The sequence below is a fragment of the Lagopus leucura genome, unplaced genomic scaffold (genome assembly GCF_019238085.1).
Source record: "Lagopus leucura isolate 7727_CA_CO unplaced genomic scaffold, USGS_WTPT01 Super-Scaffold_100008, whole genome shotgun sequence".
NCBI classification, from domain to species: Eukaryota; Metazoa; Chordata; class Aves; order Galliformes; family Phasianidae; genus Lagopus; species Lagopus leucura.
In genome coordinates this window covers 996,728-1,024,459 of record NW_024962265.1, presented here as the reverse complement: position 1 = coordinate 1,024,459, position 27,732 = coordinate 996,728, and the positions used below count along the sequence as shown (strand labels likewise).

Here is a 27,732-nt window from a genome sequence, read left to right as displayed (position 1 = left end):
AATTTGTTCACACAGTGTCAAAAGCAAATTATAAGGTGTTTCTATCTGTCTTCAGGCCCAGAAATTAAAAGTGAATGACTTGGAATCTATTTCTGCTTCTGCACCATGGAGTTGCCTAAACAGCACCAAACATCAGACCATGATTTAAGGCTGCAGAGGCTTCACAAAAGGATCCTGTTCACAATCAGACCCCACACCCTCATACTGGATTTATTGGGCTAGAGGAAAATCAATTTTAAACTAAGTTAGCAGAACTAATGGCTGTGGGTATTTATATTTACAGTGACTAGAAAAAGACACGTGTGGTTCATTTGGGAGCTAATAAAGGGCAATTTTTGCAGCATTTCCAGATTTTTTTCCAACATGCAGCATACGTGACCCATACATCCACACAAACCCACACGTGCGTGTTTTATATTAAGACGTACAAATGTGCGTATGTATAGCTATGACTTTTCTACAAATATAAAAGGAGTTTTTATAACAGAACATATCAATATTGCTGACCTGTATGTTTGCAAGAGCTGTGGCATGTAATCAGTCTAAAAAGGCCAGCCAACAGCCCACCTACCATCTCCCTGCTGCTGCTGGGAATCACTATGGGGAGGGGTGGGAAATTCACAGAATCATCTACTTTGGAGGGACCTTCGAGAACATCAAATCCAACCATCAACCTGACCAACTCCATCACACTGCAAACTGTGTCCCTTAGTGCCACATCCACACATCTCTTAACTAACTCCAGCAATTGGGTTTCCCCCACTTCCTTGGGCAACCCATTGCAATGCTTCATAGAATCACAGAATGGCGTGAGTTGGAAGGGATCTCAAGGATCATGAAGCTCTAACCTCCCTGCTGCAGGCAGAACCACCAACCTCCCCATTTAATACCAGCCCAGGCTGCCCATGGCCCCATCCAGCCTGGCCTTGAAAACCTCCTGGGATGGATGGAGCATCCACAACCTCTCTGGGCAGCTGTTCCAGCACTTCACCACTCTCTCTGTGAAGAACTTCCCCTGAGTAGAATCGTGCTTGACCGCTCTCTGTGAAGAAATTCTTCCTAATACCCAATAAACTCCCCTGGTGCACAGTTTCCTCGTGTCCTATCGCTTTTCACATGAGAAAAGAGGCTGTCATCTCAGGTTGGTCAGGGTTTTGTAGCAGATTCAGTTGGTTCAGTAATGCAGGGTGGGCTTTTATAAAAAAAAAAAACAAAACAGTGGCATTCAGGTCACTAGGATCTCATTTCTGAAAATGGAGCTGGCTTTCTGTTAACTAGAATTTTTGAGATTTTTCATGATTTTTCCAGTCCTGTAGAGTACTTAAAGATCTTGCCTGTTCCCATTACGTTATAATATTGCTTTATCTCAATTGTTGTGGTCCTCTCCCTTCTGTTTGCAGATGCTCCTGACAGAATACCTGGATATGAAGAACACCCGCACTGCCTCGGAGCCATCCGCTCAGCTTAGCTATGCCAGCTCTGGGAGAGAATTTGCAGCATTCTTTGCGAAGAAGAAGCCCCAAAGGCCTAAAAACCCTTTGTTCAAGTAAGTGCTGGGATGATGTTGAAGCTGTATAATCTTCCTCCGTTGCCTTGAGTATTGCATGAGCTGGCTGATAATTGCAGTTTCACAGTGTAAGTAGGGTGCAAGTTTGGTGATGGAGACTTGATACTCAATGCTGAAGCCTCAGTAAGGTCACTTTTTTGGATTCATTGTTGATTTTTAGAGCTCAGCTCTTTCAAACACATCCCAGTGTTGGGATCCCTTTACCCAAGCTGCTGCAAAGCATGCAGCAGTGTATTCTGCCTCTTTGTGCACAGTGTGTTCAAGACCTGTGTTAAAGGCAGCGATAAAAGGAACTGGACAAAGAGAATTAAGATAACTATATAATTACTAGATGGACTAAGTGGTTAATCCTATCACTAGCTTCTTTAATTCAGAGTTCAAAGTGAAAAGAAAGAAGTGATCGAGGGGAGACCATAAGAGGATGAAAGGGTAGGTGGACAAGGGAGGGATTCAGGGAACTGGGTTTGATGTGCATGGATGAGGATTGTTGGTGAGCAGCTCTGTTAGCAGAGGAGAAACCACCTTGTTAATACACTGAGATTCAGGTGAGCTTTGCTGAATTTTCATCTCATTTACTGACATCCAGTTTTGGTCTCTTGAGGGTTTTGAGGAATTACCAAAATGTGCTGTTTTGACAGCAGGGGCTCTGTGCTGAAAGATCACAGTTTTGATCTGATGCTGCAGCTCTGCTAGCATAACCATGTGTGTGGCTTCCTGAACTCAGAACTGCCAGAATAATCTTTTTAATGACTTTTTTTTTTTTTTCTGCAATGAAACTGTTCTAAAGCAGTTGCTAAGGGAGCATATAAGTTTAATGGCAGATCTGAGGGAAAGGCAGCAAAGGGAATGGTGCTAGGGAGTACTAGTAGCTTGGGGCAGCAATCTTTCCCCCATGCTCAACTGCAGCAGAAACAGCTTGTCTGATGGGTAGAGTCTGGACTACAAGCTGCTGCAGGACTGTGAGCTGTCTTTCACTGCTCATTAGTTCAGTAGTGAGCCTTATGAGGCTTTGCTCTCCCACGTAGAGTCCAAGTATAAATTAAAAAAAAATATGTGTACTGAGATGTTTGCATGAAGGAGGAGGAATCGGAAGCAAGAGCTTGTGGTTTCCCCATTTAGTTTTCTGGAGATGGGCAACTGGGTGTCTTTAATATACAAAATCCCACGTTGGAGTAGATCATTACCACGATGGAGAGTTAACGCTCCATCATGAAGTTCCTAAGGAGGAACTTCAGTAATGGGAAAGGCTGAGTGATGGGAAATAGTAGTAATTGGGAACTTTTCATTCTGTGACCTATGTACAGATTGTTCGTTGTTTTTTTTGTTTTTTTTTGTTTTTTTTTTTTCCCAACTATATCTTATATCTATTTTGGCTATCCAGAACTTGCTGGAACTCTGTTTTCTTTTGCCCTTTGTGCATGGCTGTATAGCAGCTGTGTTCTCATGGTACCTCTAGGCTTCAGTTATAAACCAGTCTTTTGCACTTCCCTCTCACAGGTTTAGCTGTCTATGTAATCTCTTGTTATTAGAAGGTTAAACGTTTGCCTGTAGGATGTCAGAGTATCTCCTGCCACCCTGTCAACCCACGGTTATTCCTCCCCACCTGTTTTTTAACATTCCCATTGTTATTTGGGTGAAAATCATGCTCTTTGAATTTACTCCGTCTTACAGATCTCTACTGGAACAAAATAGGGCTGTTCACATTTTCATTTTATATCTGTTCTTGGGTGTACTTGGGGCATTTAGGCTTGAGGAATAAGGATGCTCTGTTTCACCTACAGCAATTTAAGTGTGTATATTAGTTTGTCAGCAGAGTGAAGGTAGGTGTAATTGTTTAAAGTGAAGGTGACTAACCTCATAGGAACAGCACGTCTCTTACCACTCGTGGTCCTGTCACCAAGTCATTGCTGGCACTGTGGTGACAGCAGCACTTATTGGGATCTCTTATTTGGTTATCTGTCTTCTGTCAGCTGTCACCATATCTATGGAAATCTCAGTTGAAATGGAATTTCTCAGTCCACTGAGGGATGTACATGTTTGATGGAGTGTTATTCTTGTCTTCTCTCTCATCTTCAGTGCTTTTCACATTGGCTGCAAGGTTCTTTTTGTGCCTTTCCATTAGCTCTGTCCAAATCAGACGAGCCATCCACTTGTCATCAGAATATCTGTGTTTAATTCCTCCCTTCAGAAGTCTCTTAGGGCAGAGCTCCACCTTGTGTTTTCCCTGCAGCTTGATGCAGGTGTTTGTGCTGTGTCCTGTGATAGCTTGTTAGAAGCTAATTTTCTAAATACTGAGTACTTTTGCTAGTTGTGTGCTCACATGTATTGTGTGATGTAGCAGTAGTGGAGAGAGTGAGGACTCTTGAATTGGGTCTCACAATCTGGAAATCAGCATTTGGAAGAGACTTTGAATCATTCCTTATCTCAAAAATAGGTACAGTTCTCAGGGGGGGGAGGTGGGGGTTCTTGATGGATTTAGTTGTTTAATATTGATTGAGAAAGTAGAACTTCAGGTGCAGGTTTCTTTGACAGACCAGGTAGGTTGAGTCATCATAAGCCTGGCTTTCTTCTTTTCCAAAAAGGTGCCATTTGCATTTTTAGAATCATAGAATTGTAGAAGGGACATCTCATCCAACTCCCTTACAGTCAGCAGGGGCACCAACAGCTTGGTCAAGTTGCTCAGAGCCTGCACCATCCTGGTTGAGTGTCTCCAGGGATGGGGCATCCACCTGCTTTCTGGGCATTGCGTTCTGTTGCCTCACCACCCTTATTTAAAAAAAAAAAAAAAAAGGCAAACCAAAAAACTTTAAATCTCCCCTCTTATAGTTTGAAACCATTTCCCCTTGTCTTATCACAACAGACCGTGCTGAAGAGTCTATCTCCTTCTTTCTTATAGCCTGCTAGCCTCATATTTGGGTTGCCATCTCCCTTGCAGATTGGATTGGCAAGACTGAGATCGGGCATTCTTGGGAAAGGAATGAAGGAATGGATTGTAGAAGCAGCTGTTGAATACTCAACATGTTAGTCTCATGCTTGACTATAATTATGTGTAACTCTGGAGGTTGGTGGCCCTGCCTGTGGCAGAGGATTGAAACTTGATAATCCTTGGGAGGATCCCTTCCAACCCAAGCCATTCTGTGATTCTGTATTCTAAAGAACAGTGTGCCACTGGAGGACCAGCATGAGGATAGGAAAGGATTATGAGAGTAGGGATGGTGAGTGGAAAGAGGAGCATGGGAGAAGAATGGATCCAGGAAAGAGGGCTTATAAATGCTCACAAAAAATAACGTAAGCATCACACCGTCCATGCGGCATGATATCTTGTGAGTGTCCCTCTGCTTGATGCTGAGGCTGATTCATTCATCCTTGGCAGAAGCACCTCAACATCTTGTGGTCTTCACCATGAATTCTTCAGTTCACTTTGATAGTTTGAAAATGCTTTGTTCCCACTGACTGTGGCAGAACTGCCCAACCTGGATACAAAGGGCTGCTGCTGACCTCACGCTCCTTGGCCATGGGACATTAGACCCCAGGAGCATCCAGCTCACATCATGGCAAGCCCAGAGCTGTCCTGAAAAGCTGCAGTGTCATTTCTACTCTTAGGGACAAACATTGTGTTAATGGGGCTCCATGGTTGAAAAGTGTCTCTTCTCAGATTAATCCTTGTAGAGTATTGGAGCCATACAATAAGTAATAATTAATTCTTAGTTGCAATGAAAGTATTAGTTAATAATTTGTGGCTTTACATATATGCCTGTTGACAACTTATATGATACTAACTTATCACTTTGGTTTGGATTTTACCAATTTTTTGGGGCCATTCCTATGTGAATGATTGAGTGTTCCCAGCTGATGGCTCAGAGGAGCCATCTCCATGCCATGCAGGCAGCTCTGTGTCTTTTTCCAGCAGAGCTGCACTGATTGGAAGTGCCAGAATTTGGTGCAACGGTGATCAAATTTTATAGGGAAAGAGTGGTTTTGTCTGCCTTCATCGTTTTGCTCAGATATGCAGGGAAAAGCATTTTGTTTAGAGCTGACGGGTGCTTACAAGAAGGCTGACTGGATTTATATATTTTTTAATTACAGGTTTGAATCCTCCTCCCATGCTATTAGCATGAGTGCCTATTTACGTGAGCAGAGAAGGGAGCTGTACAGCAGAAGTGGGGAACTTCAAGGTATGAAAATAGATTCTGTGAAAGTTTGAATAATTCTGTTTTGTAGAAACTGAGTATCTCATCCGTGCTACATCAAAGAATTAATACCTCTCCAGTTTGCCATGTGGCTTGTCTAAATCACTGCAGTTTGGTTTATTCTTGCACCTGGGCTTCTATTTATGCCCTTTGCACTTCCAGCTAAAGGTTCTTGTCATAAAACAATAGGTGAAATATGAACAGTCTCTCTGCGAGCATTGTGTTTGGGTACTTGGAGTTAATGTTTGCTTCTTTATCTGCAATTTATTTCCCTCTGTCATGCACTGAATGTTATATACTTCTCCTGGATTACTTTGGGAGCTCAACTCAATCGTCTCACGTTTGAAGCATGAATTTCCATTGGATGGACTGAAGTGACCGATTCTTCTTTTATACGGCACTTAAAGATGAAGAGTTAAAGTGTTTGAAAATGGTGAATGTGAGGCACTGGACTACTCGTGCTGGTTTATATTGCTTGTGACAAGTGTTCTTTGTACACAGAAAAACGTTCTCTGGGCACGGTGTCATTTCACATATTTTTTCCTGGATGTCTTAATTCACTGTGAGCTCTTAGTTTTGAGAGCAACAGCAGGGAAATATCTTAAGACTGCCGTGCATTGAATAGCAGGATTATTTTTTTTCTGTATCATCCATTGGAGTTTCCTATTGGACTAACCAAAAAAGAATATACTGTAGTCTCTGAAAAGTCTATATTGATGGACGAGGGTAGAATTTCTCCCTGAAATCTTGCACGTGGTAATTCTCAGATGGCTTTTATTTGAGGACGATTGGTAATCCAGTCAAAATACTGGATATTTGTGTTCCCTTCTTCCTTAGATAATTTAGTTATGCTCAACTCCACCTGAAAGAGTGGAGTAAGAAGCACTCAGAGGTGTACAGTGTTTTTATGGACCAGTTGCTTTGCTTAAGTGCCTTTAAAAAGGGGATCTTCTTATCGATGCTCAAGTACGTAATGACACTGGCTAATATTCAGACACTTTTCCATTTACTGGAAGGAAGAATCTGATAAAAAGATGTGGGCAGCAACTGTCAACTTCAGGACGCTGTGATCTGACAGCATATAAAAATAAGATAAAGTGAAGATACTTGTCTTTCAAATTATGATATCACCTCTTGGTACGCTTGGAAGGTGTTCATCTTACAGCTCTGCATCTTTCAAGACTCAGATTCTCACCTTCAAAATCTTGTCACCTGTACTTGAACTTGGGGTCATCTGAAAGAAGTGATCCAGTTCAGCAGGGTCCGAAGTGTGAGCCACCGTATGGCACAGATGCTGATGCTTCTCATAGTGCAGTGGCCATTACTGTCACACCAAGCTGAGGATGCGTTTTTAAACAGTTTCTTTAGGTTTGGAACTTGCTACTTTCAGTGGTGAGTGGAGACAGGACAAGGGGAAACGGCTGGAAACTGCAGCATAGGAAGTTCCGCACAAACATGCGCAAGAACTTCTTTACAGTGAGGTGACAGAGCACTGGAACAGGCTGCCCAGGGAGGTGGTGGAGTCTCCTTCTCTGGAGATGTTCAAGACCTGCCTGGATGCCGACCTGTGCGACCTGCTGTAGGGAACCTGCTTTGGCAGGGGGGTTGGACTCGATGATCTCTGGAGGTCCCTTCCAACCCCTACAATTCTGTGATTCTATGATTCTGTGATACTGCTGTAGGGCATGGCCATGTTTCTTGAGAGAGAACTCCTCATTGATAGAAGACAAATGTTGAGGCAGCATTTGCCATGTGCTGAATATTGTGAGAGTTTTCAAGAGAAGAGTGTGAAGGAGATGTATGCAGACTTCCAGCCTTGGAGCTAGTGTGGGGTTGGGAAGAACAAAGCTTATGAGCTGACAAAAGAGGAAAGGACAAAATATAGGAATTAGCATGGATAGGGACAAGATGGTATCGCCCTTTATGGATGAATTGGAAGAGCTGGAACGTGATGCAGTAGGTGACAAAAAGTCAATGTAGGGAGTCAATAGGGACAATGGATGAGATGATTTTGCTATGAAATCTTTGCTGTTTAACCATCAAGAAAAGTTTCCCTTTGAACTTTATGTTAAAAATGTACTATCTTCTCTTTCTATTATAAGCTACTGTTCCCTTTTAGGTAGCTCATTAATCTTCCTGAATCCCAGACCTCAGCAAGATCTGCATTTTGATTTTTATCCCTTTTAAAGAGGAATACAATTTAATTGTTCAGTCAGGTTACTGGAAGGCAGGCATGTGACACTCTCTTCTGTGAATGCCACGCAGTTTCTCTTCCTTGACAGCCTTATCCACAGGGATGATGTATCAGTGGCAGCAGGAGGAGGGTGGCTTGTTAGGACATCTTTTTCCTGAAAGATCTTCAAAGAAACATGTGCATTAAAAAAAAAAAAAAGAAAAACTTACGAAAGTTTGGTCCGTGCCAAATTTTTGAAGTAAAAATTTAATTTGAATGGCCTTAAAATGTGCCAAGATCTGAGCAATGCTTTGTCATTAACCTCTTCCGTTTGGACTGAAATAATGCAGTGTGTAAAGCAGACATTATCCCTCAGTGGGAGAAAGGGAACTTCTGTAAGTGGTTTAGAGATGGAAGGAATAGTGCTGGCACCTTATTCCCCTGGAACAGTTAGAGGATGACTTAGGCCATGTATTTTTCCCTTTAAGTTGGACACAGAAGTCATTTGACAGCTGTCATTAACAGAAGAAAACAGAAGCAATATCTCCTTATAGACTGACGCAGGTGTGCTGCCCTGGGATGCTGTCAGAAGTACAATGTCATTAAAAAAAAATTACAAAGGAAAAATGATCATTATAAAGCTTTTTTTTTCCAAGTGTATGCCTTGGCCATGTGCTAGCAGGGCAATTTACATTTTCCTTCTTTGAGTCCTTCTGCCCGTTGTCAAATATGATGTTCTTTTTATCGTAGAAGTATAGAATGGGCTGGGTTGAAAAGGACCACAATGATCATCCAGTTCCAACCCCCTGCTGTGTGCAGGGTCACCAGCCAGCAGACCAGGCTGCCCAGAGCCACATCCAGCCTGGCCTTGAATGCCTGCAGGGATGGGGCATCCACAGCCTCCTTGGGCAGCCTGTTCCAGTGTGTCACCACCCTCTGTGTGGAACACTTCCTCCTAATATCTAACCTAAACCTCCCCTGTCTTAGTTTAAAACCATTCCCTCCTGTTTATGTGAAGTCTTAAAGAACAGGGGTATATTTCAAAAGCAAATACTTTTATTACAGGAGCAGCTGAATGACTGCTGCTCGGTTCAATGCAGATGTGTTCTTTTCTCCCTTAATAGTTCTTCTTCATTAACCACACCTCTCACCATGTCTGACCAACAGATTCAGACCCCTCCCTTCTTTGCTCCCAGCACACGCTTGTGTACCCAAACTACCTGCTAAGCAAAAAGCAGCCTGTGTCGTGGCTGGATCCAGTAAAGTATGCACCAAGCAAGCAGCCCTGTAGCATGGAAGCCCTGTGCCATGGAAGCCCTGTGCTGGTAGGTTCAGCAGCATGGAGGGCTAATGAATACTTGCTGAAGCTCTTCCTTCTCTGGAGGCACACATCCCACTGTCAGCTGCAGGGCTGTCTGTTTCCACGAAACCTCTAAGAATTTACTACTTTTAAGATCTATTCCCTGTCACGTTTGGCTGAAATTGGCTCTCCAGCTCAGTTGTTGTGAGGGTGGGACAGACAGAAGATCAGATAACTCTTCTTTTTGTAAGAAACTTGGCTAAAACGTTGCTGTATTTCATTGCAGAGGTGGTTGCTTGTCAGTGACTGTTGGAATGAATCCTGTGTGTGCCTCTTATTTTATTCCACTATTGCCTTCAATTACCAACAAATCCTTGGGAGCAGAAGAAAAATGTGGTTTCTCCGTGTGGATGGGGGGAGTCAGAGACTGCAAGAGGAGCAGTGGATGGTAGGAGGGGTCATTTGGGCTGGAGATGGTCTGCAAGGGCCTTGTTTTTTTTTCTCATTAAGTTGGATGTGGTTGGTGTCCGGAAAATGTGGTTTCAAGAAAAAATTAAGAGGAAAAGCCACTTGTAGTCTGAATAACATCAATGCATGTCTGGATTTCTGGATTGGTATTCTGGCAATGTTTAAAGGCACCAACCCTACTTTCAATTTCATTGTACTCAGCATGATACTCATGTGTTTCCATACCTGAAAGGCTTTCACGTGGTCCAGCAGCGTTCACCAGCACAGCTCCACTGTACAAGGATTTGGAAATCTGTCTTCCAGACATTTAAATGTCTAAATTTTGCAAAGCTGTAGCTAGAGCCATGGCAGGAGCACTTTTTTCTAGATATATCAGATATTGTTTCAGAGTCTTGTGGCCATAGGGAATTAACATAGCTATGCTCACTGTGGCCTCAGTTGAATTTATCAGCAGAAATGGTAAAAGATGTTTTTGTACTCTGTGAAAATCTGAACAGCTTTGAGGGTGCTGATCAGCATGAAAATAGCATCCGGCTTCTGTTATCTCTGCGAGTGCAGGGCCTGGTAATTCCTATCGAGGTCAGCTTTGCTTGTGTTGTACATCTGGGACGTTTTTAAGAATGAAATCTGAAGTGCTCCTGAGCAGCTGTTGTTCCCGTGGATGTTAATGGACTCCACAGCTGCTCATCACCTCTTAAAATTTAGGCTTCTTAATGCTTTCACCCCAGAAGATTGCACAATTCAAAATTAATTAAACCTCTCCAGGCCTTTGTGAAGTAGGATTTTACTTTGATTGTAGCTGTGCAAGCTGAGGGATGAATCGAATCATCCTGGGAGGGGTGGTGGAGCAGAATTAGTCCTAATTCCAGTCCCAGTCTTCTGTTAGATTGCGCTGATTGAAGTCTGAATACATTATGGCATCCAAAGGAGGGCTGCAAAGATGGAGAAGGGTCGGGATGGCATTGTGTATGAGCCAGGAGTTGGACTCTGTGATCCTTATGGATCCCTTCTAACTTGTGATTCTATGCTCCCTTGCAGTGCCCCATGAGAAATCACTGCCTGCATGTACTTTTGTTTCCAGGATGGCATGCAACTCTGTACGAGAACTGTTTCATAATCTCTACTAGGCCAAGTGCAGGGTATTGCACTTGGGTCAGGGCAGTCCAAAATATGTCTACAGATGGGGAGAAGGACTCATTGAAAGCAGTCCTGCAAGGAGAGACTTGGTCCTGGTAGATGAAAAACCTAATATGAGCCAGCAGTGTGATCTGGCAGCCTGGAAGGTCAACTGTATCCTGAGCTGCATCAACAGAGATGTGGCAGCAGGGAGGGAGGTGACTGTCCCCTCTACTCTGCCCTCCTGAGACCCCATCTGGAGTAGTGCGCATGGGTCTGTGGCCCCAGTCACAAGAAAGACACAGAGCTGTTGGGGCAGGTCCAGAGGAGGCCCTGAAGATACTTGGAGAGCTGGAGCTCCTTTCGTACAGAGAAAGGCTGAAGGAGTTGTTGGTGTTGAGCCTGGAGAAGAGAAGGCTCCGGGGAGACCTCATTGTGGCCTTGGAGTACTTGAAGGGAGCTTCCAAGCAGGATGGGGAGTGACTTCTTAGATGATGTAATGGTGATAGGAGAGGGAGGAATGGCTGTAAACTAAGAGAGGGACAATTTAACTTGGATGTTAGGAAGAAATGTGGTGCTCCAGGGGTAGTGAGGCACTGGAACAGGTTGTGCAGAGTGGTTGTGGATGCCGCATCCGTGGAGGTGCTGAAGGCCAGGTTGGATGGGGCCCTGGGCAGCCTGATCTGGTGGGTGGCAACCTTGCCAATGACATTTGGGTTGGACCTGGACCATCTTTATGGTTTCCTGCAACCTAAGCTATTCAGTGGTTCTATGGTTTGTGCTCTTACTGTCTCTGAAGGTAGGGCATTGCTAGCTATACAAGGCAGCCAGAAAGAAGTTGACTTCACAGAGAAAGTGTTTGATGGAGCGCAGAATGAAATTCATGCTCCCAAGCTGTATTCCCCCAACTACCAGACAGAATTTGTGTGCTGAACTGAAACAGGAAAAAATCTGTTTCTTTTGAAGCTGTTTAGTGGTTTCTGCCTAGGATCCCCTGTGATGCAATGCTTTTCTTTCTGTTTTCTAAAAGTTTTGTTCAGTTTCAGTTGGATACTGCTAGAAGTTGGGACTGTGGGTGAATGGTTTTCAGGCGTAACTAACATTACCTGCTTTCTGCACTTTGAAAGTCTCAAGCACCAAGTGAATCAGTAGGAGGGCTACAGAACTGAAGGTGTGTCATGCCCTAAGGATGGCAAATTGTGCTGGGAAACAAAGGTCTCTTGCAATGAGACTGTAGGTACTGATTGATTGATTGATTTTTGCTTATTTCTTGTAAGTGGAACCTCTGAAGATTTTTTTTTTCTTGTTGGCCAAGAGAAAAATGGAAAGCATTGAGGATCCCTGTGCTATGAATTGGAGATGGGGAATGGGGCTGGGTTACTCGCTGCTGTGCTGCTTTTAAGTATTTTTGATCGAAGGCTGAACATTTCTTAGCAGAAGGTTTTAAGTAATTAAGGAAATCAAAGAGAAACTCAGCTAATTAAGACTTTGATGCCAAGAAATAGCAGTGGAGGCAAATCTATCTGGTATGACAAGGGCACAGTGTAAGGCCAGGTCCAGGGAAAATGCAGTTATTTGTAGGTGCCTTGTTCCATTTGAATTCACCAAAATGCTGCCGGAGGGAGCCAGCTGTGTGTGCTGCTGACAAAAACGAATCTTGACACTTTGGATAATGAAAATTTGGTTCAGCACCTTTTAGAGATGTGTATGATAATACGTTGTCAGTCAGAGGCAGTGAGGAGGGGGGAAACAGCATCACTCTTGTCTGCTTAAAGGAGATGTTGTGACAAGTGGACAGTCCTAGTTAAAAATCCCCTTTAGGAAAAAAAAATAAATAAAGAGGGATAACCCATTGAAGAACCCAAAGTTGATGATGGGGGGGGGAGGTGGTTTGATGTCAGGCTCTTCCTGCCATGCAGCTGCTTTGGTCTCCCCATGGTGCGGAGGATCACAGTTCTCTTTGAGCTGGGGGGGGGGGAGGAGAGGGGAGAGAATCGCTTTTTTGTGGTTTGACAGTATTAATGCAATCATCTCGTTCAGACCTTGTAAGCCCACTTATTATTTCCTCTGCGTGTGTTTTTTCTGGTTTAGCGGATTAGCTGCACTGTCTCTTCAAAGGCTATCCAATCAAGAAGGGGTTATTAAAACCGGGGCGCTTTATGACTGAGAATTAATTAGAGCAGCATTTTCATGCAAAACATCCAATTTTTTGATTAGCAATGGAGCAGGGCCGCAATTAACACTCTAGGAAGCTTAAATTTCCAGCATTTTGATTCTCAGGAAATGAGATTATCAAACTGGGGTCAGGCACTTGACAGCAGAAGGGGGATTATGTGTAAGAAAATAATTTGTTTCTTGATTTTGCCTCCGAGATTGTTATTAAAGATACGGTGAATTCAGAGGGAGGCAAAGAGTGGAGGGAGAAGATTCCAAAAAAAAGGAAGCAGGAGAAACCTGGTGCTGTCCTCCTTGCTGTGTCGAGAGCTGTCCAAGTCCCAGCGTTAGCAAGTGCGCTCACTTTGCATTTCAGCGACAGCAACAGGTTTCCATTGCTTCCTTGGGGTTAGTCTGCATCCCTAACTGATGTGTTTTGAGAGTTCTGCAGTGGTTTTTAAATAGTCAAAATATTTGCATCCTGGGAAAGGAGGCAGTGTGTGTTCATTTTAATAGACGGGCTGCTTTTAGTTCTGAGTGTGTGGTGTTTGCATTTTTAAGCTATTTCTTGATCCGCTGCAGGTATCTGAAGGCTTGTCATAGAATGATAGAATCACTTGGGTTGGAAGGGGCCACAAGGATCATGAAGCTCCACCCTGTCCTGCTGCAGGCAGAGCCACCGAGCTCCACATTTAATACCAGACCAGACTGCCCAGAGCCCCATCCAACCTGGCCTTTGGTAGGACGGGGCATCTACAACCTGTCTGGGCAGCTGTTCCAGCACCTCACCACTCTATCTGTAAAGAACTTCCCCCTGACATCCAACCTAATTCTCCCCTCTTTCAACTTCAAACCAAACTTAAAAGCTGCCTGTCCTCCCGCTTCTGCTTTTAGTATGACCATAAGGTTCAATTACTATGATTTACATTACTTAATGTATTATTTTGGAGTGAAAGTGTTTGTGAAAGCAAATGTTATGAAGTTAACTGTTGCTAGAAGCCATGTTAGCCACATTCTTGGTCCCACATCTTACCTAGCAATGCCCACAGCTGTTGCATCCCTTTTTGCAGCAGTCAGGTTTTTAAGGATGCTCAATCTTAGCTTGCACTGTCAATTTATGCTCACAGGTCACACCTTGGAATCATAGAATCATTAAGGTTGGAAAAGACCAGAGATCACCTAGTACAAGCATCAACATGTCACTACCATGCCCACCGAGTCTGAGGCCTTGCACAAGTCTGGCAGTGCACACCAGTTGCCCTTTGCTCCCTGATGTGCTTTGCTCACTGATTCGCTCACTGATTTCCATCCCTGGGCAGTGCACCTCCATGTTCAGCTCTGGCAGTCTTCAGAATTTGGCTATTGCTCTCCACTTAGGGACACCCCAATAAATCCTCATTCTTGGCTTGAGGCCCTTTTCTTCTTAAGCCTTAGGTTTATGTCACTTCAGACCTCTCATAACTCTACTTTGCAGCTTACCAGATACCACCTTGTCCTTTCTTAATATGAAAAACAGTAATACCAGGGCATCAAGGCATCAAGGTGTAGTGTCAGTAGAGGAGTTTGTCAGATAAAGGCTGAAAATCAGAGGTGATGGAATCAATTATGAATTCCTGCACGAGCTTTGATTTTTTTCCATTCTCTTTATGTCAATTACCAGCACTAAACTTCTGTCCAATCTTGATATGAGGAAGGACGTAGAAGAAGGTACTCAGTGTTTCAAAACACTGTTCCCACAGATGACTGCTTCAGTATTGCTGGGAGGCTGCTCTGGCCAGGTATGCTTTGTGGTTTATTGTGCCAATTCAGAGAAGAAAACACTTCAGGTTTTCTGGGACTCACTCTGTAACAGCGTCCCTTGTTTAAAATCATTGATTTTCAAGGTACTTATTTACAGCTTCTTTTCAGCTTTGAGTTCTGGATGACTAAAGAATTTGGGGCACGCATTTTCATATGTTTAATTTCTAATTGGATATAATTTCAACAAAGCGACTGTCAGATGGTCTGAATTTAGCAGTGAACACAGGGGGAAGTAACAGGATAGACACAGTTCAGTAATGTGACTTTGTCTGAATTGGTGCCTGCTCTCCTTCTTCCCCTCTATCGTCAGCAAGAGCTGCTGTGTGCCATGCAGCAGGCCGTGCTGGTTCAGTGGGTGAGGTGTGTTCCAGTCTGAAACAGAAATCATGCTTTGCTTTTATGAAGGACTGCGGAAACATTTCATCACTACAGCTAGCAATAAAATAACCATGATACAGTTCAACAGGTACTCTTCTTACTGTGATCTGAAGTAATACTTTCTTCTTTTCTCTCCGTATGAGAGCTTCGTACTCTCCTGGAATTTGTGCCTTTGTGTAGAGTTCACTAGTAAACCATATATTTAAAATGGTTCTATCTTGCTGTTTAGGATCAGTGTTCTCTCAGTTTGGTCTGAGGAGGTCCAGTTTCTGATCATCTGCTTCTCTTTGAACAACAGTCATTGCTGCTCTGGTGGAGGTGGACTGCAACAAACTGAAAGGATGAAACGGTTTCCGTAGTTTAAGTGGTTGGTACTGCCGTTTTCTCTTCCAAAATTGTAACTATCTGAAACCAAGATCCTAGTTTTGAGCTCCAGCTATCCATTGGATGTTATTTAATGAAGAGTCATTTCCTTGGGAAAGCTTCCTTTGGAAGTTGTTGGGGAGGGTGCAGAACAGGGCCACTAAGATGATTTTAGGGCTGGAGCTCCTCACCTATGAAGACAGACTGAGAGAGCTGGGCTTGTTCAGCCTGGAGAAGAGAAGGCTGCAGGGTGACTTCATTGCAGCCTAAAGTATTGTAGCTATTGTACCGAAAGGGAGCCTACAAACAGGAAAGGAGTCAACTCTTTGAAATGGTAGATAATAGCAGGGCAAGGGGAAATGGTTTGAAAGTGAAGGAGGGAAGAATTAGGTTTGGATGTCAGGGGGAAGTTCTTTACAGAGTGAGTGGAGAGGTTCTGGAACAGCTGCCCAGAGAGATTGTGGATGCCCCATCCATCCCTGGAGGTGTTCAAGGCCAGGTTGGATGGGGCCCTGGGCAGCCTGGTCTGATATTAAACACGGAGGTTTGTGGGCCTGCCTGTGTTGGGGTGATTGGAGCTTCATGATCCTTGAGGTCCCATTCAGCCCAGGCCATTCTATGATTCAGTGATTCTGTTATTCCTTGACTTGTTTAAGGAATGCGTATATATATGTTTCCTTTTTTGTTTGTTACCAAGGCATTACAGGGCACCTTTAGTCCCCTAGGTTTAGATTCCTTCCTTGGGGACATGGTTTGGTGGGCATATTGGGGATGGGTTGTTGGTTTGACCTGATGGTCTTAATGGTCTTCTCCAACCTTAATGATTCTATGATTCAGTTACTGTTGATGCTAATAACATACTTTCATTTGAATCAGTTTGGCAGTTGCTTGATCCTGTGCAGTACCACTGTGTGTAGAGCTAGGCTATAAAATGAACAATACGTTGTCCAGTGGGAATGTGGATCAGCCGAATACGAGTAGTATTCAGGAATTCAGTTTGGTCAATGAGAGCCAGTAATTCTGTTCTTCTGAGACCTTTAATGACCAAAGCTGTAATAAATATCCTTCAAAATGACATACACTTTTAGAAAGAGATTTGTGCACTCTCCAAGAGTGCATTCTGGAACACTAATTTTATTTTGAAATCTTTTTGATGGCATTTTGTGCATGTGTGTACTTGTGTGGGTATTTTTTAGTCTGGCAAGTTGAACAGAGTGGAGTTCTAAGATGCTCTGAGGTGTTTGTGTTTTATTTGTGTTGTTTTTTTTTTTTTAAAGCTTGTATAGCTTGGAGAAGAGAAGGCTCAGGGGAGACCTCATGTGGCCTTCCAATACTTGAAGGGAGCGTATAAACAGGAGGGGAATGGCTGTTTACGAGGGTGAATGGTTTTAAACTGAGACAAGAGAGGTTTAGGTTAGATATTAAGAAGTTTTTCACCCAGGTGGTGACTGGAACTGGTTGCCCAAGGAGGTTGTGGATGCCCCATCCCTGGAGGCATTCAAGGCCAGGCTGGATGTGGCTCTGGGCAGCCTGGTCTGGTGGTTGGCGACCCTGCACACAGCAGGGGGTTGGAACTGGTTGATCATTGTGTCCTTTTCAACCCAGGCCATTTGTGATTCTATTCTATGATGAAATCTTAGTGACATTTGGACTTTCAAGTAATTTTTTTCTTTTAGTGAAGTTTGCCCTGATCCATTTCTTCATGCAGGTCAGATTTTTGGTTGCCTTTCTGTCAGTTGGGGAACTGTTTTGTTTTCCCCAACTTAATTTGGAAGACGCTAAGTACATTGCTGAAACATTGCTTTCATTTCTCTTGCTTGACAGAATAGCCAATCCTAATTAAAAAAAAAGAAGTGTAAGAGTTATCTGTGGAGGCCGAACTGCCTTTTCTGCCAGCTGTGTATCCTGCAAGCTGAGACAGCTAAAGAAAGCAGTTGGGTATCATGGGCTATGTCAAATTACAACACGTGCCTTAAGGGTGAGTGTGGAAGCAGAAGCCGTTGCTCTTGCCTTGTCTTGTACCTGTTCAGTGGTAAAGAAGTGTTTAATCTCTGGCCTTGTCATTCTAATGCTTCTAATCTGTGTTTGAAGTCCCTGAAAAATGTGAAACTGTTGTTTTTCAAGTGGCATAAAAAATGCACCAGGGACAGCTATATTAGCATTTGGATTTTTGCCTTTGGCTTTGACTGATAGATATATTATTATATATATATATTTTTACACTGAAGAGATTTTTATCTTGATTATGTGGAAATGAAACTTTACAGTGACAAAGTGGTGGGCAGCTTTAGAGAGCCCTGCTTTCAAGTAGGGTTAAAACCATTTAGATGAGCATGAATTAACATTTCCCTTGTCTGGTAAAGGTCGCCCTTTAATTGAGATTCACCACGTTCAGCCCAAAGCCTGGGATCCAGGAGACCTCTCTACGCAAAGAAGGCACAAATTGGCAGCATAATCTCATCAGAGGCTCAGGTTATACGGTAATAAATCATTCGATTCAAAGCTAAAAAAGCTGCCACGGAGCATAAAACACGCCAGATGCTTGGAAGACTTTTGTAGCTTAGAGTTAGAATAACAGTTGGAGGATCTGTAGATGTCTTGAATTCCTTCTTAATAAGGCAGAAGTTGTTGTGAAGAAGCTGATTCTTACCTAATTAGAGGATTAAAATATTACATACTTGCTTTTATGAAAGTTGCTATTCTTTCTATCCAACATATGAATTTAACGTGCAGCACTGCCATCCTGTTTTGTGCAATAGTTCTGAAATTATGACAAAAAATAGCAACAGCTTTCGTATATACATGATGTCCTGCTTTTTCTAGAGAGATAGTTGTGTGTTGAGTAGGGGATTCCCTTGTGTAGAATAAGAAGTTGATGTTAATTCATGAAGTGATGTGACGTAGAGTTTTGGAGATACAAAGGCTATGGGTGGAGGGCTTTGGGGACTAAGTGCATAAACTGTTGTTAACATTTTTTTTCCTTTTATATGACACGCACAGTATTAGAATATTTTATAGTCAGAAGATAGAAATATTTTTCTGACAAGGAGAATATACTAGAAGAATGCTTTTAATCAGTTTATAATGGTAGAATATGGATGGTCAGCTGCTACCTTTGTGGAGATTGGAGATGGCGAAAGAATGTTCATGAAAAGCACCAGAAACTTTGAAGCTTAATGCCAATAAGCTTCTAGGTCTCTAATTTTATGTTTTTTTTGTTGGTGCTCAAGGAGCCTGAGTGCCATCAGAATTGTACTCTGTAGTACAACAGAGTCACACCATCATTTTGGTTATGTTACATGCCCCACAGGATTGAGGAGGTCATAAAAAGGCAGTGATATGCATGCTAGCAACATCTCCAATGGTTTGTTTGGTTGCTAGTCCAATTTGACTTGGTCTCAGAAGTCTGAAACTGGATGCATGAATGGAAAAATGATTTAATGAATAACATAGTTCTGAGAATGAGTTTCTTCATCTCCAACCTTATCTGTGCCCAGCCACCTCTGACCAGCTAACAGCAGTGTGATTTGCACAGGATTCGTAGTAGTGACCATTGTGGCCAGATGCTGTTTGGAACACGTCCTGGGCAAGGCCGTCATCTTACACAAAGGCAAAAGCAGGACTGTGGGGTCAGAGGTATGTCTTCTGATTTGCTGGCAGCTTTGCTTGTCCTTCTGCTGGAGTTGTAGATAAGTCTAGGCTTAGACTCTAGGCTTAGACTTCTCTGGATAAGTTGTAGATAAACTTAGGTTTTATATGGGGTAGTTGAAGTGGGGGATAGCTAGGAAGGGTTCAAAGTCAACTCTTTCTATTTCAACTGTCAAAAAGAAAAAAAAAGAGTTTAAGACAAAATGAAAGGCATTTCCTTCCTTCTGGAGCATTTTGGAGTGTCAGGAGAGAAACTTTTCAGAGTCCTCTGATTGCCATTTCTTGTTGTGGATTCTCTTCTGTGGATACTTTGCCTTCAGTTCCCATCCAGTCTCCTTTTAAAATGGTGATACTTCTGCCTGCTGATGACAGTTAATCCTTCTTTGTCAGTGGGTTCACAGTTTCAGCAAGTGGCTGATGCCGTCGGCATTGGATCTGTTAGCTTGTTTCAGGAGCGTGTGCTTGAAGCTTCATTTTTCTGGGAAGCAGCCATTTGAATGGACACCAAACACAACTGGCAACACTTTATCCTTTTTTAATATGCCACATCTGTATCTAATTTCATTTACAAAGAAGAAGATTAAAAAAAGAGAGAACAGGGAAGGTAACCAATCCCCACGTTCAAAGTGGATTTTGCAGATCCTTTCATGCCCAGGCACACCATGCTCTGAATTTAAATTCCTACTCTCTATGTACATTACCCAAATTGTCATGTATCTATTGCCGTGCGGCCACCCCAAATGCAGAGAAGTTGTTAAAACCAGATTTTTCTGTTTGTTTTCTTCATTAAGAAAAACTATTGCAGCTGCTTGAGGGAGATTGTTCCAAGTTTGCCAGAGAAACCCAGATTGCTTCTTTTTCCTCTAAATAGTGGGTACAGCAAATACTCTCTGAGGATCTCATTAGTGTTTTCAAATTTCATTGTAATTACTTAATAGTATAATAATGCTCAGTAGTTGGATTTTTTTTTTACATAATATCAAAAATATTCAAGTGACTGGGGGCTTAGAGTGCATCTGTGCTCCTCTTTAGGAATTTTAATTGCACTGATCATGTGGCTGTGTTTGACTTAATTGTCATCAGTAGTTACTGGATGAGATCCCTTGCCTAAGCACTGTATTCACTGCACCTCGATGGCATCTAGAAATGTGTGAGCAAATGTAGCAAATGGCACTTTCTTTGTCTGCTTAATGAATATGTAAGTGATTTCAAATGGCCTCTTCCCTAGATTATAACTATGCAATTTTTTTTATAATAGGAGATATGTTGATATTCTGCAGAAAAGCTATAATTTCCGTAATAATTGGTTTATAGTGCACTGAGTGCTTTTCTCTCAGCAAGGTAAGACACCAATTTGGCATGACCAGGTTAAGTAAGGAAGCAGCATGTGACCGCCGTGCGCTTGTAGGATCTCATGATGCTCGGGGTCGGTTGCCAACCATGGGGAATAATGCCTTTTTAGCTACTGTTGGACTGTGAGCATTTCATTATAGTTGACTAAAAGTTATTTGCACTGAGCAGGCGAATTCTAAAGTCTGTGAGAGTTCAGGGGCCAAAGCATTGAATGGTTTTTGTGGTATACACAGCCAGAAGGGCGTTACTATGTTTTAAAGATAATTGCTATGCAAAAAGCAATCAAATCCCACTTCATCTGAAAATGTGCCAGGTTTTTTTGTTGTTGTTAGTTATTTCAGCTCAAGAGAAGCAGGCAGTTTTTCAGTGACCTTGCAGAATCATAAAATGGAGAAGTATTTGAGGAATCATAGAATGGGCTGGGTTAAAAAGACCACAATGATCATCTACTTTCAACCCTCCTGCTGTGTGCAGGGTCACCAACCACCAGACCAGGCAACCACCACATCCAGCCTGGCCTTGAATGCCTCCAAGGATGGGGCATCCACAACCTCCTTGGGCAGCCTGTTCCAGTGCCTCACCACCCTCTGTGTGGAACACCTCCTCCTAATATCTCACCTAAACCTTCCCTGTCACAGTTTAAAACCGTTCCCCTTTGTCCTATCACTGTCCACTCTTATAAACAGCCATTCCCTCTGCTGTTTATATGCTCCCTTCAAATATTGGAAGGTCACAAGGAGGTCTCCCTGCAGCCTTCTCTTCTCCAAGTTAAGCCCCGTTTTCCCTCTGCCTTTCTTCATAGGAGAGGTGCTCCAGCTCTCTGACCATCTTAGTGGCCACATTGTTGGAAGATGGGACAATGGGACAGAGCTCAATGACGAATTTTACAGCTGGGAAAATAAGTATGTAGACTGAGTTTGGAGAGACTGTGCTCAGTTTGTACTTTGAATGTCCCAGGCAGGAATTCCTGGACGCACTGAAGGTCATTAGACAGGGCTCTGTGCACCTTATGGAGCTGTGGGTGTCCCTGCTCATTGAAGAGGGGTTGGATTAGATAGCCTTTAAGGTTCCCTTCCAACTCAAATGACCTAAAACAAGATTTTTTGAGAATTGGGGCTTATATGCAAAAGAGATCTTTCTTAGTTGTGAGATGTATTGCTTTGGAGGGAAGGGAGGAGGAGTGAGGAAAAATGCTCTGACGTCTGAATTAGCTGGCAAGGTACCACTATGGCACATTGCATAGGAAGCAGCCTTCTGTTGCCAGAACTACAAGCTGTATCCTTCTAAGCATTGTTTCTATCTCAATTTTATTCTATTTTTTTTTTGTCATTTGAATTAGTTTGTAGGTGAAGAGGGTGATACAGAAAGCAAAAAATAAATAATTCACCAATGGTGATGTCTTTACACGAATCCCCTATCTGACCTAATCAGCCCTTAGGTGTCCCAAAATGCCAACTTCACCTCGCAATCTGGATGCTTTTGCTTTCTAATTAGTTCCCAGGATGAGAAGTGTTCAGGACTCCATTAGCGCTAATAGCTGGTGCGTGTATATGTATACAGAGGGGAGGATGTATGCAAGGTGTGCTTCCACGTGTGTATCTGACACTCCTGGTGGTGCTGATACCTATCTCTTATCCCTAATTGATGAGTTCAGTGCTGGGTTGAGTATTCCACATATCCGGGGGAAAAAAAGACTCCACAAAAGACTTTTCCTTCCTCTGTCAGCGTGCTTGATAACTGGAGGAAGTCAAATGTTTATTTAGAGGTGCGATAAGGAGGTGTGCTCTGCCTGAATACCCAGCTGCATTACTCTTACAAACACAAATGTCAGCCTATAATTTTTAGTTTCAATAGACCAGTTTAGCATTATTACATTAACCATACCAGACTGAGCACTTATCTCTGCTTTTATATTGTGTTTGTAATTATACAATGTCTTCCTACCGGTGTATTCTCTTAGAGCTTGTTTGGAATGTAGAACAGCGTATTAAAGATAAAAGCCAAGGATGGTTTTTACTGACATTATTTATAGCTCTTTTTTCCTCTTGTTGTTTTAGGTATTCATTTCATTTAAAAACTTTATGTAATTGCTTTTCGGGCTTATCTTGGTTTCTGTTATAGTTAAGTGCTCTATTTTCCTTATTAATAATCATCGGTTACTCGATCCTTTTTCGGAGCCTACATTTTTCATCCGCAGATAATGACTGGTTCATGCATTTGTGTGTCTGAACTGTTCAGATTCAGACCAAGGCTGCTTTGTGTTCCTACGGGCATGCAGAGTTGGGCAGGGTAACCTGAGCCACCGGGCCGTGTGGAATGGCACTGTGCCACTGCACGCCTTAATTTCACCTGGTGTCCTGCAGGTAGGAGAAATTTGTCTAGCTAAAAGCTCTCTTTTAAAGACTACTTTTATAGCTGGAGGATCCAATTTAGGAATTTAACAGAAAATCGCCCATTGTAGCTTGGCCTTCACCTTTGTATGACAAAAAGCGTTTTACCCCATTACAGGTGCTACAACTACAAAGGGAAAAAAAGGGAGAATAAATGTTATTTTCTCCTATTGAGTGGGGATAGAGATCTAAAATACAAAGAACAAATCTGCCTGAAGTACGAGGAGAAAAATACAGCATCTCTTGGCTGGAAACTAAAAGAATCATAGAATAGTAGAGTCACCAAGCTTGGAAAAAATCTCCAAGATCATCCAGTCCAACAGTCCACCTATCACCAGTACTTCTTATTAAACCACATCTCTCAGTACAACATCTAAATGTTTCTTGGACACCTCCAGGGTCGGTGACTCCACCACCTCCCTGGGCAGCCCATTCCAGCACCTGACCACTTTCTACAAGAAGTATTTCCTAACTGAATGGTACTTCCAATCTGAATCTCCCCTGGTACAGCCATTCTCTCTCATCCTATCACTAGTTACATGGGAGAAGAGGCTGACCCCCAGCTCACCACAACCTCCCTTCAGGCAGTTGTAAGGAGCCATAAGATCACCCTCAAGCTTCTGCGCCTTCGGACTGAACAATCCCTGCTCCCTCAGCTGATCTTCATAAGGCTTCAGCATTCCTGAATCCTGTTCTTCTTACTCCTTTGGAAAACTGCAGTCTGTGCACAGAAACGTTGAAAAAAGATATTAAGTATTCCAGACATCTAAGATAGTGGGTTTAGGTAATGGCTGCTGTTATATACGTGATGGATGCTCCGAAAGTGATGCTTCCTCTTTTATGGTGTTGACCCACAATGTCAGATTCAGATGTTGATGGTATGACAGTAGAGGTTGAACTTTCCACTAACATTCCATTACGTTTTGTTGCTGTGACAGATGGCAGCAATACCTCTAAGATCTATGCTGTTTGCCACTGTGTGCAGCCTTTTCAATGTATGTGTCTATTTCAGACCCGTTTTGATGAAGTAATGCTTAGCTGCATTAATGGAAAGCTTTATAGTTTCATCATTGGAAGAGTGCAGAAAGCATTGCTTTTACATCTTTGCTATTTTGTTTAGTAAAGCAAAGCTGACCTTCGTGGCTATACAGAGCCAGTCTTTAGGTGAAAAACATGACTGAATGCAGGAAGTCTTTTCTGTTTTTAATGTTGACTCTGTATTTAATAACAAATCCAGTAAATCATGTATTATTGAATCACAAAAGGAGCATACAAATGAATTTTCCTCCTTACCCACTAAAGTAGATGAAATCCACATTAGTCCCAGCTGGTTTCTTTTTCTTGTCTGTTCTGGTAGATTATGTTAGAAATGTTCTGAGCAAAGTTGGTTTTAGGTATTGAGTGATTCGTCACCTGCCAGTTATTTCTTGGATTGCAGGAAATCAGTTGTCTGGGGGGCTGGGGAGCGTACAACAGTACAAACCTTATTCGCAATACCAGACATGCTGTATTTAATCCTGTTTTGTTTTTTTTCCATACCTTTTCTTCTTTACTGGATGTTGAACCTTCCAGTTTTGTCTATAACAAGCATAAAGCATGTCTTATGCACTGAGAAGAGTCATTACAACTGAGTAATGCCATACAATTGAATTAAATGTAGAGGAAGAAGATTAAAACCCCCTTCTCTCCATTTTAATAGGAAGTTGATGCAAATGGCATTGGATAAGCAAATTATAATACATTTTTGATGAAAAAGTGTCAAGCAGGAATGATAGGTGTGATTGTCTATATAAGAAGTTAATGACGCAGTTAGGAAGCAGAGTGAGGGGATGATGTGGTGGATGGAATACCAGTGAAATTAAGCAGCTTAATTCCAGGCCTTGATGCAAGACTCCATTACTCTGCAGCCTGAGTGCAAATTATTACAGTTACCTAATGTATTTAGCTCACTTAATGCTTTCTGATAGTGCATATGCTAAAGACCAAAGGATAGTAGTATTTGACTTCATTTTTTTTTTCTTTTTTTCTCAGAAACATAGAAAATTATTGGAAAATAACCAGAAATTGTGCACTTTGTGTCCAGTTGCTGGTGTTCCTAGGGAGCAGCACAGCAGGGATTTGACCTATAAGATTTATCTAGAAAAGACTGCTGTGCTTGACTTACAATCTATTTTTCTTATATCATTTTTTTACTGTGTTTTTTTCCTTTCTTTTCTTTCTCTTTTTTTTTTTTTTCTAGCTAGTAGTCTATTGGAGGAATATCTACAATGACTGCTCTGAAAGTAGTGACTTTTATTATGTCATCCAATGGGATGATTGGGATTATGTCAGCCAATGGGATGAGTTTCAACAAGGCCAAATGCCGGGTCCTGCACTTCGGCCACAACAACCCCAGGCGACGCTACAGGCTTGGGGCGGTGTGGCTGGAGGACTGCGTAGAGGAAATGGACCTGGGGGTATTGATTGATGCTCGGCTGAACATGAGCCGACAGTGTGCCCAGGTGGCCAAGAAGGCCAATGGCATCCTGGCTTGCATCAGAAACAGCGCTGCAAGCAGGAGCAGAGAGGTGATTGTTCCCCTGTATTCAGCACTGGTGAGGCTGCACCTCGAGTACTGTGTCCAGTTTTGGGCCCCTCACTGCAAGAAAGATATTGAGGCCCTGGAACGTGTTCAAAGAAGGGCAACAAAGCTGGTGAGGGGTCTGGAACACAGGCCATATGAGGAGAGGCTGAAGGAGCTGGGAATGTTCAGCCTGGAGAAGAGGAGGCTCAGGGGAGACCTTATTGCTCTCTATAACTTCCTGAAGGGAGGTTGTAGTGAGCTGGGGGTCGGCCTCTTCTCTCGTGTCATTAGTGATAGGACCAGGGGGAATGGTTTCAAGCTACGGCAGGGGAGATTCAGGCTGGACATGAGGAAGTATTACTTTTCAGAAAGGGTGGTCAGGCACTGGAATGGATGCCCAGGGAGGTGGTGGAGTCACGGAGCCTGGGGGTGTTCAAGGAAAGGCTGGATGTTGTGTTGAGGGACATGGTTTAGTGGGAGCTATTGGGAATAGGTGAACGGTTGGACTGGGTGATCTTTTAGGTCTTTTCCAACCTTGGTGATTCTATGATTCTATGATCTGCGAAGTCCGAGGTGGATGTTGGTGGTATGGCAGTAAAAACTGAACCTTCCCACCAATACTCCATTTTGTTGGCACATAACAGATGGGTGATCTGACAAAACTGTGTCTTGACATGGAAGCGTGTATGAAGCAAAGGTGTGTCACTGAATTCTTTTGTGCAGAAAAAATGGCACACATTGGCATTCACTGATGCGTGCTGGACATTTATGGAGACCAAACAGTGGATGTGAGCACAATGAGGTGGTGAGTGGTGTTTCAGCAGTGGGAGCAGCAACTTGTAAGATGAGCCACATTCCATCCTCACAAGCTGGCAGATCACTGCTAGGGAACTGTGTACTCTGCTGAATATCAGCTTCAGTGCGTTGGAAACAGTGGTGGCAATGTTGGAATATTGCGCAGTTTGCATTGGGTTGGTCCCATGAACCCTCACACAGAAACAAAAAGAAAACCGTAGGCAAGTTTGTCAGGAGCTATTGAACTACTATGAGGCTGAAGGTGACAGCTGCCTGGATCACATCATTACCGGTGATGAGACACTGTGTCACCACTATCAGTTGGGGTCAAAATGGCAGTCTGTGGAGTGGTGGCATGTGAATTCCACATAGAGGAAAAAACTCAAGATGCAGCCTTTGGTGGGTAAAGTAATGGGCACTGTGCTTTTTTTCTGGTAGAAGAGGGCTGATCCTTCTGGATTTTGTGGAACCCAGACAAACTGTCAACTCTGGCCTCCACATTGTGGTGCTGGGTAAGCTTGAAAGCTCAAACTTCCTGAGTCAGGCCAGAGAAGAAGACAACCTTTGTTTTGCAGTGTGATAATGCCGTCCCCCAAAGCATTTTGAAGTCAATGGAGTACATTGCCAATCTTGGCTGGACTGTCCTACTACACCCACTCTACAGTCCAGATTTGGTGCCTTCTATCTTCTCTTTGGGCTGTTGAAAGATGGACTGAATGGACAAGATTTTCCTAGAAGAGATTTCATAATAACGGCTGGGAAACAGTGGGGCAAATTCACTGCTTCACATTTCTGTGAGCGTGGAATGCAGGTTCTCATTGATTGCTGGTGAAATTGCATCACTAATGGTGGTGACTGTTAAAAAATAGTGTTTTGTGGCTGGGAATTGGCTTGATCAAGTAGTGTCATTTTGATCTTTGTATCTGTTGTTGCTTCCATGAAAATCAATCGGAGGCACTACTTTTGGAGTAACCTATGTAAGAGTACTTTTGAAGTAACCTAAAGTAAGAGGAGAGATGTCTGTCTTGCCTTCTAGATTTTAGCTCCTCTATGCACGTTCTCTTTGATTAATACCAGCCAGATAGCTTCAGGTGTTCTACATCCTGAGAAGTGACAGTGAGAAAGGATGAGACCATACTGATCTTGTCCAAGCCTTCAATTAGTTGCAGGTAAAGTTTATTCTGCTAGGATCTGATATTGATACTGAAGCAGTGTTGTTATTTTCTAGGATGGCATGCAACTCTGTATGAGAACTGTTTCATAATCTCTACTAGGCCAAGTGCAGGGTATTGCACTTGGGTCAGGGCAGTCCAAAATATGTCTACAGGTGGGGAGAAGGACTCATTGAAAGCAGTCCTGCAAGGAGAGACTTGGTCCTGGTAGATGAAAAACCTAATATGAGCCAGCAGTGTGATCTGGCAGCCTGGAAGGTCAACTGTATCCTGAGCTGCATCAACAGAGATGTAGCAACAGG

The 27,732-nt window shown here is 42.9% G+C and overlaps 1 protein-coding gene across 1 annotated transcript in view; it reads left to right on the top strand.

Annotated features, from left to right (window-relative positions):
- EXOC4 (exocyst complex component 4) overlaps window positions 1-27,732 on the top strand; it is a 402,172-nt gene that overhangs the window by 107,102 nt on the left and 267,338 nt on the right. Inside the window, exons 8-9 of the mRNA XM_042872752.1 lie at window positions 1,401-1,546; window positions 5,654-5,742. Of these exons, the coding sequence (XP_042728686.1) occupies window positions 1,401-1,546; window positions 5,654-5,742 (235 nt within the window). The remainder of the gene's footprint in view (window positions 1-1,400; window positions 1,547-5,653; window positions 5,743-27,732) is intronic.